Source organism: Dromaius novaehollandiae, chromosome 5, assembly GCF_036370855.1.
Source record: "Dromaius novaehollandiae isolate bDroNov1 chromosome 5, bDroNov1.hap1, whole genome shotgun sequence".
In the NCBI taxonomy this organism is placed as follows: domain Eukaryota; kingdom Metazoa; phylum Chordata; class Aves; order Casuariiformes; family Dromaiidae; genus Dromaius; species Dromaius novaehollandiae.
In genome coordinates this window covers 41,464,311-41,478,623 of record NC_088102.1, presented here as the reverse complement: position 1 = coordinate 41,478,623, position 14,313 = coordinate 41,464,311, and the positions used below count along the sequence as shown (strand labels likewise).

The following is a 14,313-nucleotide window of genomic DNA, read 5'->3' as shown; positions in this document are numbered from 1 at the left end:
AAACACGCCACAGCATCCTAGCATCGTTATATGCATTTTATTTAAGTCAATCAGTGAAAAAAGTTGAATTGCAAATTACAAATAGTGTCTGCACAAAATGATCCTGTAACACAAACCATACATTTCAGCAGTAAGATATGATCCATAACACTGTCAACTAATTACAGCTGGCCCAAGTGTCAGCTTTTGGCTGATAACATTTAGTGGATAACACAACCTGGTGCTGTTGGAGTCACCCAAACTTTGCCTGCTGCTCTCTGCAAGGCGCGGACAAGCTGTAGCTTTTTCAGACTGCAGCACAGGCCATCCGTAAGTCATGGAGTGTTTCTGGAACCCCAAGCCTAATTTTGCCTCCATCATGAGATAGACCCAAATTTAACTAATAAAGCTAAGCCATCCATCCAAGCAGTATTCTCGATGAAATGCTGTGGGACTTTTGCCATGTAAAGTATGTGAAACAGTATAAATAATACGGCTTTAGCTAAGGCCACAGTTACTCATTTTAACATACGCTATAAATATTTCTGGTACTCCCCATTCAGGAAATATATTACCTACAGAGTGTCTAAGATGCCTCTTTGGTCTCCAAGTAGCATTGTAAATATACAAAACATTAGTGCCAAAGCAGATCACTTTTCTAGAGACCATTTTGTGAATAATTTTGGCCATGAGTATCCTGCCCTGCTCCTAAAGGTATTTCCACAGTAAAGTTATGTTCTTTCTGTTTTTCTTCCCTTGTTTAAAAGGGATATTGTTCAGCTTTCCAGACAAATGAACTATTCAGAAACAAAAAACGTTGAATTCACGTGCAGCCTTGTAATAAAGGAGGTATTACTTCTCTTTTAAATTGTTTGTATATACCTGTTAATAGCTAGTAAGAATTCCTTTAAAGCTTTGTGCTTTAGAAAGAAATTTGGGGATTTTTAAGCTACCTGGGTTTTGTTCTAATCACAACGCAACATTTGCTTCCTGGAACTCCAGCTTCTGATCTTGCATGGCATTGGATATTCTGTGGAGGACTGCAGTGGAGAAACATGGGTATCTATACCAGGAGGGTAACAAAATGGGGTTAGAGGAGGCACTGTTCAACTAAAGCCAACGGCACAGTTAGCTCTGACTGCTGGAGATCCACATGACGAGGGCAGACAGTGCAAAAGGAAACCGTTGGACAACGCTTTCTTCTACGGTTACAACCTGGGGTGGCTTTGGCAAAAAGGCAGGGTATGAAGCACGGGCAACACCAACATGCACCTCATGGCAGGCTGCCATCCTGGACTTCTAGGCAGCCAGTTTTAGTGCAGATTCAAGCACCAGAAATGACCATGCAAGGCCTCTTCAGCCAAAGAGTTTAGAGAGGCTAGCTGTGAAGATGTTTTGAGCGGAGTGAGTATGGTAGAGCTTATCTTGTAAGGAGTGAATAGCTAAACTGTTCAATTGGAAGTGATGGTGTGTGTGGACAACACGTGATTTGCACACAAATGATAAGGAGTAGTATTGAGTTGCAGAAAAAGCTAATGAGACCTGAGCAAGAGCATAATGACAGTTAATTGGAGAGAAAAGATCTCTCAGAGCAAACCAAAATTCAGTATCATAAATGAAGGGTTTGTAACTTACTGGAAAGCCCTCAAAATGGCCTGGAAAAAAAAAGACCCTGGAAGGAGAATTGTATCGACAGAGGGCCTTGTTAAACAGGCCTCCAGCACTGGCATCATTTCAGCAGGACCCTCTTAAGAAATCAAATAATTTTGAAAGAAGTTGTTTCTTTCTACCCAAATGGTGGGAGAAATAAGGCACCAACTAAAAATTAATTAGGATGAAAAACAATCCCCAGTAGCAATGGGAAAGATAAAATCATAATATTAAAAAAAAAGTTAAGGTTAAGTTAATCATTGCCATATTTTAGCTTTTTAGTCAGTCCTGCCATCTTCTGTTGGCCAGGTTTTCTGTTTCTCAACTCAGCTTCCTCCCCAGAAACAGCTGTCAGCATCTGCTGACATCATTACCAAAGAGTTCCACAGGTAACTAATCCCAAATTTAGTGACAGGTGTTACCATTTTAAAAAAAGCAATGAAGAGAGAAGTAAGAGTTTCACATAACTGCATTTAACTGCACTACCCAGCAGAACTTTAATACCCTGAGTGTCAACTGCCTGTCCAAGACACCATAGAAACAGATGAGTCCCTGATGATGACATCACTAGTACAAGGTAGTGCTGGCACTGCCATTCTCCCTAGATGACAGTAAAAGTACTCTGTTTTCTCACTCTATAGGTAGTTTTTTGTTGGAAAGAAGCATTGACTATGTTGGCAGAAGACCACTAAGGTGAAGCTACAAAAGACTCATTACAAATAGATAACCCTGGCTTCATAGAGATAGAAGACATTTTCAAAATATATATGGCTGTAAATTGGAGACTTCTGGACTGAAGTAGCTTGATTCAGAGCCAAAGTCAGAATCATTTTTCATTTTGATGTCAAAGTTTATCATCCATAGGTTGCCATCATTTCCCCATGTGGGAACCAGTATGCCATTTCTGATGGTGCAGACTGGCTTGCTAAGTTCTTTAAGCCATAAATACTGCAGGCAAGAAAGCACCTACCGCTCTCTTCAGACACTTATTTCTTGATACTAAGACCAATTCAGGCTGGCAAATTTGTACTAAAATGCAGCCTATTTATTATCATTTTTTCACTTCTCCTCAGGATGCCTAGTTACAATAACTCAGACTAATCCAAACAAATCCCCTTCTGTTTGGATTTACGCACATAGCTGAGCTGTCATTCGGTTATTTCATATTTTAGAACTTGTCTCAGTCAGTCCCTCCAATTCTCTAGTCATTTTGGTGGCTCAAGCTCAGTCCTCTGCAACTCACAGCAGCTTTCAGGTACTGAAGTGTTCAGCCCAAATGCAAGCGCAGAAACTCCTGAATCTTTCCCCAGGAGTGTTCCTGTGCATGGGCATGTGCTTTGCTCTCTCCGCCCCCCAGGACAGGTACCCCCAGAACACGATCCACAGCTACCTGACAAAACGGAGTAGAAGGAGGATCGATTCGGTGGCCTGCTCCTGGATAACTCAAGAGCTCAAAGTTTTCTTTCCCATGCTGGCGCAGACGCCCAATTGCCAGATCAGCATATAAGGAGCTCTTCCACATACGATCATCTTCTCCTACCACTAAGAGAAAGTGACCTTCGGCTTTTTCAATGGGGATTGTGCAAGGGGAATTAGCAGGATTCATTGGGTCATCCAGAGCTTCAAAAGTGTCAAATACACCAGTGTCAGAAACACTGACCTTATTCATATCAAAACGCAGCCCAGGCAGGGTCATCTCACCATAATGGAGGTCTGCAACTGTGTTCGAACTACAGCCGGAGATACAAACAGCAGCCACTACTTCTGGCAGGAAGGTGATCATGGAGAGTGCTAATTCTGCCCCTTTCCCAGTCCCAATCACTCCAACTCCTGGCCCCTTCACCTTCAGATAAGGCGGTGGGAGAGGGGAACAGAAGAAGAAAGGAATACAGAAAGCATGCATTATAATAGGATTAGCCATTAAATGCCTCTAGAGTTATGTTATACAAAAAAGGTTATGTTAATCATTGACGTGACCAGTTGGAACGCTACAGCCTGGAGCCAGGCTCCTTCCTCTAAGTGTCTTATTTTTCAGGGACAACAACAGATGTTAAATCTGCTAAAATAACACAGACACAGTATTTACGCTAGGCACAGAAGATACAATCACTTGGACCTCACCTAGTCCCAACTGCATATTTTGATCCAAATGCTTTCTCTTTTTTCCAGAACAGGTAGCAGGAAATCCAATTCCTATATACATAGTCAATTGCTATATACATCTCAGGCAAGTAAAGTAATCTTACAAATGACATGTGAGAATCAGGTGAGTATTATTTAGTCTTGTCCTTCTCCAGTCTGGAAAGTAAAACTGAAAGTAACTTCTTAAGCCATCAAATCCATTCCCTTACTGATTATTAAGCAGTTTTCTACCATCCTTTCATAAGCTAATTACTTTCCATTTTTAAAGTAGTACATCTTTATCACCATTGCTCCTGTTTGGAGGCTGTTCCAGCACTTCACTGTTCTAATAATCGGGAATCTTCTAGTTTCCAGCATAAATTTATTTAATGACCAGTTTTATATCTGCTTGTGCTGGAAAAAAATTCACTCTCTGCAGTCATAAGCATAGTCACCTGTGTAAAACCTATGCTTTTTCCATTACTGGGCAAAAATCTGCTCAACAGAAACTGACACTCCAAAGAAATCACTGATACTACTGGGGCATGGCTGCTGAATCCTCTCCAGTTCCTTGTTCAGAGGAACCCCGCATTACACTCACCTTCGGGTGACGCTGTAGAAATCTAGCTGCCTCCTCGAAGTACTCGAGTTTGAATTCTTTCATGACCTTAGGCAGATCTTCAAAGTCAAAGTAAGGCAGAGAAAGAGCAGCAAAACCACGGGTGGCCAGGAGGCTGGATCTAAATTCAACTAAACCCCCTTCATCACCGTACATGTCAATCACTCCTGGAAAGGGGCCATCCCCTATATTAAATAAAGAGGTAGAGAGGACAATAAAGTTATCAAATAGGACACTACAAAGTATCTAATGAAGAGTGAACAGGCAAATATAGCAGGCATAACACATTTTCTATCACTACTCATTACTTTTCTACTTCCACAGTGGAGAATACAGAGTTAGCGCTGTAACCTACTTTGGCTATTTCAAAACAGGAATAGCTCCTTACCTTCCTGTAAAATATGTAAACAGTTAACTTTTTTTTTTTTTTTTTTTAACTGTTTTAAATGTGTTTTTCAATAGTCTTAACTTCCCATCCTGGAAACAATCATACTCTAAATCAGATGTTTTCCCACAAACAACTTTAATTAGCAAAATATAAGCACATTACTAAAGAGGCAATTGCATTGAGCCCACAGATATAATTCTGCAAGACTTACACAAACTGTGGGAAAAAGTGCATTGTGAAAAACACGGCAAGAAGTCACCTGGGTGAAATTAGCTAGATTTACTAGCTCTGTCTCAGCATCAGCACTGCAACAGCTGGCAGCAGAACTGCTATTGCAGGTGTAAAGAAACCCTGTGGGTGTGGGGGTGTCTGTGGCTGATATATAAATATACACACACATATACATGTAAATGAACAGTCCCACTGAACTGCAGAAACATTCAAACCCACAACTTTAAGTGGACATGCTTTTGCAGCCAAAGTCTTGTTGTGATATAACTGTCTGCCATGGTAGCAGACTTTGAGCTAAGCGGTTGGGGATACTATCCTTATAACCATAAAGACCCCAATTTTTTTTCCTTTTTTTGACTGGCCACCAGATGTCACCATTGTCTCATTCAGATCCAGATCACTACAACTATCTAGCAGAAAAGAGATCTACTTGTGCAGAAGTGCATTAACACTAAGTTACCTAGGTGCAACAATTAAAGAAAAGACCTCTGGCATTTCAAGGTACTTGAGAAAACAAAGTTTTGGACAAGACACAGTAAATGGTGGAAACCTCATAACTTAAAATATATATATATATATATTTCAGTGCTTTTCTGACTTCCTAATGTTTTCCTTTTTCTTTCAGTTCTAATTTTTTTCCAGAAGTTTAATATTCTGCTGGGAAGAAAATCAGTCTGGATACATTTCTTATCATGATGCCCTGATCAAGAGAAATGTTTAATTAAAAACAGTCAGCCTAGATGGCTAGAAAAGGAAGGATTTAATTATTTATCATGCCTACATAGAAAGTTTTCTAGCAAAAACATATAATCAGAATACAGTCAAACAAAAATGTGTTTTTATCTCTCATGAAGACAACCTTTAACTTCTACAAGGATCCTGGACAGCCTTCCTGAGTGCCTACTCATGTCCACGTGTGCAGTTTCTGCACAGCACACTAAGAAACAAGCTAAACGGGGCTAGACAACTTTACTACTGCTTAAAAAAAAATCTAAAAACTGTAACTCTTACGTTTGAAATGAGAAACCTCTTTTATATTGCAAACATAATTAAAGCCACTCATGTCATCTCACTGTGAGTGAGAGCAGTTCACCTCTGAGATTCCTACCTTAACAATATTAACATTTTTCCCTCCCTGAAGCACACAAAGCATAGTGGTAATGTTGTAACTGGATACTCCACTGAGAAGGATTTTAGTGTCATTTAAGCAATGATTCCAGACTTTTCCACACTACTATTACAACACTGGACTTTTTAAACGGACAAATGCAGCTCCAGGTTGCAGATCGCTGGATTCCCACTGAGCTCTGCAGAAACTCAGCTCACTCTCTAAGGCAGGATTCATCAAAACAACAGGGTCTCAGTGTTGGAGAATCCAGAATGTGGACCAAACTTTTCATCCAAAATACAAAGTTCAATCTCAGTTGTTTTTTTCTTCAGTGGACTTTGGATCTGTATCTAAATGGATAAAAACACTATTGGTTTGGAAACCATTCACTGGAAAGACTTAGATCCATAAAAACTAGTGGTGCTTCCATGTTTTGCTGAACCAAGTCATTATAAGTAAGAGACAATATAAGGACAGTTCCAGCAGGTTAACAATTAGGAGTTTAAATCATGGCTTGAATATTCAGTGCAAGGTTTCATTCTACAGCAACAGTAGCTGCCCATCAGGCCATCACACCTCATAGAGCACAGCCATCCCACAGGTGCCACAGGCAGAACTTCCCCAGAAATCTATTTTGTATTTATAAAACCACTGAGCAACCACAGCAGCAAAACTATCGCTTAGCTTTGGGTCTAGTGTAACAGAGAGGTGGTGGTGTACTTATGTTTTCTATAACCTCCTTCCACTGCTGTTTATTGGCATGTGTTTCACAGGGAGGCAAAATGCCTTTTGCGGTCAGCCCCACTCAGGGTAAAAACCTCCTATGAGGAAAATGCATCAGCTTCTCTGAATACAAGTTATTCTAGCAGCCCAGGACAACTGTCAGAAAACCCAAGACAGGGAGCAGCGACATGGTAAATTCAACAACCCCTGTTCTCAGTCGGCTGCTGCCTGTCCAGCGACAGCCGCCCGCGACAAGGCACCTCTCCGCGGGCCTCCGGTACCAACCGGCAGGAAAAAACCCCAACGCCGCTGTGCGTTGCGCGGGGAGGCGGCGGGCGCCGCCGGGCCGGGCCGGGGCACTCACCGGGCGGCAGGAAGAGGGAACCCCGCACGCCTCCCTCCTTGAGCCGGATCCGCCGCACGCCGGGCGCCGTGAACCACCGCTCCACCTCGGCCTTGGCCATCACCGGGCCGGGCAGGGCGTCGGGCCGGCTGTGGCCCTGGTGCACCAGCATCTCCACCCGCATGGGGGTGCCGGTGCTGCGGGGCAGCAGCCGCTGGTAGGGCCGCTCCATGCCGGCGGGGGCGAGGCTCCAGAAGAGCCCCATGGGCTCCACGCCGGTGTAGTCGCCGCCGTGCGAGGCGTCTGTGCCCAGGTGCAGCTCGCCGCGGCCGTCGGCGCGGTAGTGCGCGCACGACTGGAAGAGGCAGCCGCGCTCGTCCGCCGCCACCGCCCTCAGCGTCACCGGCTGCCCCGGGCCCAGCCCCGCCACGCGCGTCTCCACGCGCTCGTCCGCCAGGCCGGCGGCGGGCGACACCGCCAGGCTCACGGCCCCCCGCCGCGGGGGCGGCGGCGGCGGCGCGGCACGGCACAGGGCTCGCGCCAGGGCGGCGGCGGCGGCAGCGGCTCTCCACATGGCGACGAGGCGGCGAGCGCGGCCCCGCTCCTCCCCAACGGCCACAACGGGCGGCGCGGTCACCTGCCCCCCCCCCCAGGCAGCCTCAATCGACAGCAGAGCCACCGCCCCCGCTCCGTCCCCCAACCGCCCTCCCTCCCGCCCCAACCGCCGCCGGCGCGGCTCGGAGACACCAGGGGCTCGTAGCGGTTAACGTCTCATTTTAATCCGTTAAAAAGAAACAAAACCCCAAACAGTGCACACATAATGCATAAACGCGCCTAACGTAATTCACATAAAACACAAGCCAGGCTGATCAACTACACCCGCTCCGGTCGGATTAGTAAGGCACAAATTTGTACTTTTTTTTTCCCAGTCAACAGGGCAAATTCACCTCACTAGTGACATCCAGTGCTTTCTCTTTCAAACAAATATTTGGGTCAAAAATGTTACAACCACCCCAGCTGGTCCTCAAGGAGCGGGCAAGGGGACAGGGGCAGAAATTAAGCTGGGAGCCCCTCGCGGCACGGGGTGGCAGGGACATGACGACGCGCCGCCGCCACCATGGCCTTGCTGCCCCCTTCGCACCCGGCTGAGGGGCTGTGGTGCCGGCCCCACAGCCCGGCTCTGGGAGAAGCAGCTGCACAGGGGGCAGTGCCAGGGGGCACACTCGCCTCCAGAGAAACCTGACTTATTTGTAGTTATTCTTTGTTCTCATTCGGAGTCATTGAACAAAACAAACGTGAAACACCAGCCCCTTCGTCTGAAAAATAACCTAATGCACATCACAGCTTACTGGATGTCCCAGAGAGCGTGCCAGCGAGGTGTTTGTGGAAAAAGGCTTGGATCTGCCGCCAAGCATCCACCTGTGCCTCACAGTGCGCCTTGGGCTCCCCTCCCCACACCACCAGCTTGCCGACTAGCATGTGTATCGAGGCTGCACACATTGGGAAAAAGGGGGGTTCAATATAGTGCCCTGCCCCAGGGTAACAGATTATCTCAGGCTTTTCCTTCCCATGAGCTTGCAAACGTTTGCTCCCCTCAACTGCAAAGAATTCGCTCCTCCAGTTGTGATCATCCTGGCCAACAATGAACAAGAAGGGACACTCGGCCTTCTCCAAGGGGATGAAGCTCTGGCGGTCTGGCCCTTCTAACGGGTTGTTCAGGACGTTGATGATATTCGCAACCCCGGACTTGTTGACCTTGATACGGCTTGCGTTGATGCCGAGGGGTGGAATGGTGACATCCTTGTAGCGCAGCACGGCGCCCACGTTTGCCACCGAGCCATTGATGAGGGCGGTGGCAGCGATGCCCTTTAGGAAGGAGGCCATGGAGACACACAGGTCGCCCCCTTTGGAGATCCCAAGCAACCCAATTCCTGGACCTTTAACCTGGAGGGGAGTGAAAGAGAAACCACAAGCAATGAACCATTTAAAGCATTGCTGTCTTAACAGCAGCCTCTGTCCTGACCGCAGGTGTAGGCCCCTAACATCCTAAGTGCAGGGCCTGCATCAAGGGGACACTGGCACAGCTCTGGGCTGGGTTCATGATCATAAGCCCTGCTGAGACTGCAGCAACATCCTAACAAAACTACCAGGCTCAGTGCTGAAGCATATGCAGAGGGCACAGCTCTGTCTGCAAAAAAGCCATGCAGACAGGTAGCTCCAGATTCGTTTTGCTCATAAGGCAGCTCAGGAAAGTGGAGGGAAGGAAGAGGGGAGGCCTCTTCTTCAAATGCTTTCTTTCAGTGCAAAATGTTCAAAATCAGTAATGACTATGACACTGTCATTTAGACATCCTAAGGTATTTCTTATATTCAAACACTGTTGTTGATTTTCCTATTAGGAGGTGGCACCCTAACACAGGGTGGCAGGACTCTCTATCAGCTGCTCTCTCGTTTCTTCATTACGCTTGGTGTCTCACTCACACTGAAAAATAAGTATTTTGAGATAGCTTACTCATTAAAATGTATCTTAAAAAATTAACCAATTAAAAACCTCTTTTAAGCCAACTGTAAGACCCTACAGAGTTAGTATAGTCTAGGTTAGCTTCTTTTTCTTTTCCATGGGCAAATTAACTAGAGTAGGAATGCTCAATGATTTTACAGGTGGCTGAAATCCTCTACGGACACTTGAAGAAGGTTAGCTAATACCACAATTGCTCCATTATCCAAACAGCCTCAGGATAAGAGGCTCCAAGATAGCATCAAAATTTCACACCTTTGATACCTTATCATCAGCGTAAGCTGAAGCACGGAAAGAGGGAAATTAAAAAATATGGCTGGATCTTTGCAACATATAAAGAACATAGTGGGGAGTATTAGTGGAAGTGTTAATGGGAGGCTGCGGTGCTGTTTGCAGGAAGAAGAAAAGAGGGTAGAAAAAGCAATTTGGGGGAGTTTTTGGACAGAAGGGTAGCACCAGAAGTTAGGGCAAGGGTGACTGAAAGGCAACCAAGGCCTTAAAGTAATCATCTTTCTGAGGCTGGGGATGCCATTTAGTTAAAGGTAGAGCTCTCCTTGCACAGCCCTAGTTATTGTCATGAACAGCTATCTGGAAGCTGATACAGAACACAGCAGGGCTCTCTTACAAAAGGTGCAGACTTAGAAGCTCCCTGAGCTCACAGCAGCTACTAGAAACCACATTCCCCAAATACCAACATTTGGACTGACTATAGCAGCCTATCCAATATACAGCGAGAAATGTGTACTGGTGTACTTCCTCGAGCCATGGATCACAGAGGCTTATCATGTGTTACATGGCTGAGAAGGGCATTTAGTTGTCAAGGGCATTTTACAAAGCATAAACCCCAAAATCCCATTAGAAGTTTGGTAAGCCTGAAGTAACTGGTTCCCTAGTGACGACACAGGGTTGAACGGAGCAGAAATTACCAATATATGACCCAGGCATTACTGTATTACCCAGCCAGTTCAAATATTGGAATCCAATTCAAAGAATTGGAATAACTGCCAGAGAACTATTATAATGGGAGTAAGAGATACGAAACAAATTATTTAAGGCAGGTTGAACAGAGATGCTATTTTAAGTACAGTGGCTCTGCCCCATCTGCAGTCTGACAGGACCTGATTAATGAGAGTTCCTTCTAGTGGGAGGATGTCAATGAACAAGCCAACCTGTCTGTGTTGCAACATATAGTTTATGGCTTCTTCAAAATATTCCAGGTGGAATTCCTTCATATCTTTGGGGAGATCTTCATAGCTGTAGTAAGCCAGAGCCAGCACAGCGAAGCCGTAGTTGGCCAGCAGGCATGCCCTGTATTCAGGGAGCCCCCCTCCTGTTCCATATATATCAATTATTCCTGGAAAAGGACCATTTCCTGCAAGACACCACATAACAACACATTAATTCATAATTTTTCATTTATACCTCAAATTCACAGGTCTGGGAATGTGACTCTTTTAAAAAGAGAAAAACAAACAGCAGTAGCAGAACTGGAACTAAGGGTCCTAAGTTCTGTGTCAATTTTCAATAAATGGCTCAATTTCTTCAAGATTAAACAAGATAGCACAAAATAGCAAGCCAGCTAATGTTTTAGTTAGCATCAGGGAATATATGGCTTGAAGGGAAGGGATCCCTTGGCAGTCACATCTAGCTATCTATATTGTCATGAAAATGTATTATGCTCCCTTCAAAAATACCCAGTAGGTTTCTCCCCAGCGCATCCCTCAGAAGACTGACCCAAAAATCTCATCTTCGGATGGTTCCAGCTTCTCAGCTTCAGTGTGAATGTACTATGGCCAGTTTATTCTGGCACTAAGCAGGAAGAAACTATTTTCAACCAGGCTTGGTAACCTGGTGAGGGAAGCTATAAATGAGGTTCATCAGGGGGCAGAGACTGAAGTCTAGAACTGAGAGGAAGAGCTGTAAACTAGTGAGGAAGCATGGAAAGGAGGAGGCCATGAAGGGGACTTTCCCATTCCTGCTCCAAAGGAGGGTGAGGCTTTTCTCAGGTGTCTGCACACTAATGCACAGACAACGGGGCAACATGTTTGGGTCAAAAATGTTACAACCACATTGATGTTGATGATGTTTGGGCAACAAACAAGAACTGGAAATTCACATGGAGCCACAGTACACAGCAACCAGGAGCACGGAGGCTGTCTGGGATGGTAGGTGTGATTGCAGCACTGTCACGGACAAGGATAAGCTGTTTACGGAGGTGCTGCTGGAGAAGTACAGGGACAGGCAAAGGAGGATAGGGAGAAACGTGCTATGCAGAGGAGCTCCTTGACTGCACAGACCTCCGGCATGAAACCAGAGATGTGCCTGGGGAGGGTGGGATATGTGGGGTGGTCTGTAACAGTCCCCCAACACCAAGAGCAGGCAGGAGATGATGCTTCCAAAAAACAACTAGCAGAAGTCTGGATCACTGCTAGGAGGTAACAAAGCTTTTGCCAGGCAATCTGGGAACTTCACAGACCTTGCCAGTGATAATTTTCTGGCACAAATACTGTAAGGGCAAGCCTGTACAATGCCCTACTTGACCTTCTGTTCACACATGGTGAAGAATGGGGGGCAAACGTGGCTGCAGCAACTACAAAATGACCAAGTTCTCAATCTGGGGAAGGCTGGAAAGGGAAGCAGGAGAGTTAGGACTCTAGTAGAGCAAACTTCAACTTATTCAGGGAATTACTAGCTGACTCCCCTGGAAAACAGTGAAGAAGGGGGAAGGTGACTCAAAGACATCTGACACCATCTCCCACACTACTCCCATTTGAAAACTCAAAGGGTGACCAATGGTTTGATGTCCAGCTGGCAGTCAGGAGCAAGCAATTACCTCTGGGGTTGTTAACTGAGGTATGTACTGCTTAACACTTTTATCAACAGCCTGGATGGTGGCACAAGGGGCATCCTCAGCAAATTTGCAGATGACACTCAGTTAAAGAGAGCACTGAGAGATACAAAGAATGGCAGAGCTTCAGTCCAGAGAAACCTTGATGAACTTAGGACTAGGCCAACAAATATGTCACAGAGTTCAACATAGAGAAGTGTGAAGTTATTGATTGGGGGCAAAATAGCCCCCAGCCCTGGGAAGCAACTGCCCGAGTAGCAGCCCTGCTGGAAAGGACTTGGGCCTCACGCTGGACACCAGGCTGAACACAAGGACCTTGGCCTTACACTGGACACCAGGTTGAACATACGCCTATGAGGCAAACGCAGATGCTGGGCGACACGTGGAGGAAGGTGGCCAGCAGACCGAAGGAGTAATTGATGAGGTCAGCACCCAGTGCCGGCTCCCGGCTCAGCGGGAAGCTCGGAAACCGGGGAGGGCTCTGGCAAGGCTCAGGGACTGGGGAGCGGGCGGCCCCCCGGAGAGCTTCCAGCCCCGTGAAAGGTGCATGCAGAGAGGACGGGGCCGAGCTCCCCTCTGCAGTGGCGGAGTTGTAACAAGGGGCACAGCCTGACCAACCGGCACCGAGCACCCCGGGAACGCGGGCCCAGGCTGGACCCCCGCGGTGGGGCCATGGCAGGAGGTGGCGCCCGCGGGGAAGGAAGGAGCCCGGCGCGACAACCGCTACTCACCAGGAGGCAGGAAAAGCGTCGCTCGGATCCTCCCCTCTCGCACCGGGACTCTCTGCACCCCGTCCCGCAGGAACACCCGCTCGTGCTGGGCCTGGGCCAGGAGCTGCCCGGGGGGAGAACCGTGGCCCTCAAACACCTCCAGGAGCAGGCGCAGCGGCGTCTGCACGTCCCGCTTCACCAGCCGCCTGAAGGGCTTCTGGGGCTGCAGGGCCCAGAGCAGCCCCATGGGCTCCAGGCCGGAGAAACTGCCCCCTGGCAGCGCGGGGCAGCGGGCCAGGTCCAGCTCCCCGTTGTCCTCCGCCTGGTACCGGGCGCAGGCCTCGAAGAGCTCGCCTGTCTCGTCCTGCAAGGATGTCCGCAGCGTGACCTGCTGCCGCGGGCTGAGGCCCTGCACCGTGATGGCCACCGGCTCGTCAAAGAGGCTGCGGGCGGCGGGCAAGAAGCGGACGGCGGGGGCCATGGAGGACAGGCAGCGGGCAGCTGCCGCCCCGGGGGTCCGCACGGGGCTGCAGCGCAGGGAGCCGGGGCCGGGCCGGGAGAGCTGCCTCTGCCAGCACCGGGCACCCGCGCGGCGCAGGAGGCGGTCAGCGACCCGCCACATGGCGCCGACACTGGCACCGCCCCGCCGGGGCGGGACTGCCCGCTGCCGCCTCCCCGCGCCGCCCGGCCCCTTCCGCCGGGCCGGGCGGGGCTGGTGCTCCGCGCTGGCTGCCCGCGGGCGGGCGTCTCTGTCCGAGAGGCTGCCTGAGCCGGAGCGGGCTCTTCCGCAGCAAGCGCTGCTTCCGCCGGCTGTGTCCCCCCGGTGTCTCCCCCCGGGTGGGCTGCAGCCCTGGGTGAGAGCAGACCGCAATCCTCAGTGTCATCTCATTTATAAAACCGAGCGGCCAGAGGTATTCACCAGCCGCAGAGCAGAATCGCGGTCAGAAGTCACGATCGGGACACAGAAAGGGAAGGGAGCCAGCTTGTGACCACTCTCCCCGTGATGCTTCCTCCTTGCACTGTGGCTTTGCACCAGGCCAGTGAAGGCCCAAGGCAATAACCTACAGCGAAACTGT

At 48.1% G+C, this 14,313-nt stretch overlaps 2 protein-coding genes across 2 annotated transcripts; both read right to left on the bottom strand.

The window, feature by feature from the left end:
* Positions 1-15: 15 nt before the first annotated feature.
* LOC112980638 (acyl-coenzyme A thioesterase 1-like) lies at positions 16-7,799 on the bottom strand. Its single transcript, XM_026095641.2, has 3 exons — positions 7,184-7,799; positions 4,352-4,554; positions 16-3,472 (listed from the first exon to the last, which is right to left on the bottom strand). Exons 1-3 carry the CDS (start codon positions 7,734-7,736, stop codon positions 2,897-2,899), a joined length of 1,332 nt encoding a protein of 443 aa, XP_025951426.2. The 5' UTR covers positions 7,737-7,799; the 3' UTR covers positions 16-2,896.
* Positions 7,800-7,919: 120 nt separating this feature from the next.
* LOC112980741 (acyl-coenzyme A thioesterase 1-like) lies at positions 7,920-13,912 on the bottom strand. The gene is made up of 3 exons (XM_026095866.2): positions 13,259-13,912; positions 10,849-11,051; positions 7,920-9,106 (listed from the first exon to the last, which is right to left on the bottom strand). Exons 1-3 carry the CDS (start codon positions 13,857-13,859, stop codon positions 8,501-8,503), a joined length of 1,410 nt encoding a protein of 469 aa, XP_025951651.2. The 5' UTR covers positions 13,860-13,912; the 3' UTR covers positions 7,920-8,500.
* Between the last annotated feature and the right edge of the window lie 401 nt (positions 13,913-14,313).

Excerpts from the sequence above, each read along its gene's own strand:
- LOC112980638 (XM_026095641.2), bottom strand. The coding sequence starts at position 7,736 with ATGTGGAGAGCCGCTGCCGCCGCCGCCGCCCTGGCGCGAGCCCTGTGC. Across the intron at positions 4,555-7,183 it reads TTCCCTCTTCCTGCCGCCCG|GGGATGGCCCCTTTCCAGGA; the intron begins GTGAGTGCCCCG and ends TATTTAATATAG. Across the intron at positions 3,473-4,351 it reads TTCTACAGCGTCACCCGAAG|GTGAAGGGGCCAGGAGTTGG; the intron begins GTGAGTGTAATG and ends CCTTATCTGAAG.
- LOC112980741 (XM_026095866.2), bottom strand. The coding sequence starts at position 13,859 with ATGTGGCGGGTCGCTGACCGCCTCCTGCGCCGCGCGGGTGCCCGGTGC. Across the intron at positions 11,052-13,258 it reads GACGCTTTTCCTGCCTCCTG|GAAATGGTCCTTTTCCAGGA; the intron begins GTGAGTAGCGGT and ends GGTGTCTTGCAG. Across the intron at positions 9,107-10,848 it reads ATATGTTGCAACACAGACAG|GTTAAAGGTCCAGGAATTGG; the intron begins GTTGGCTTGTTC and ends ACTCCCCTCCAG.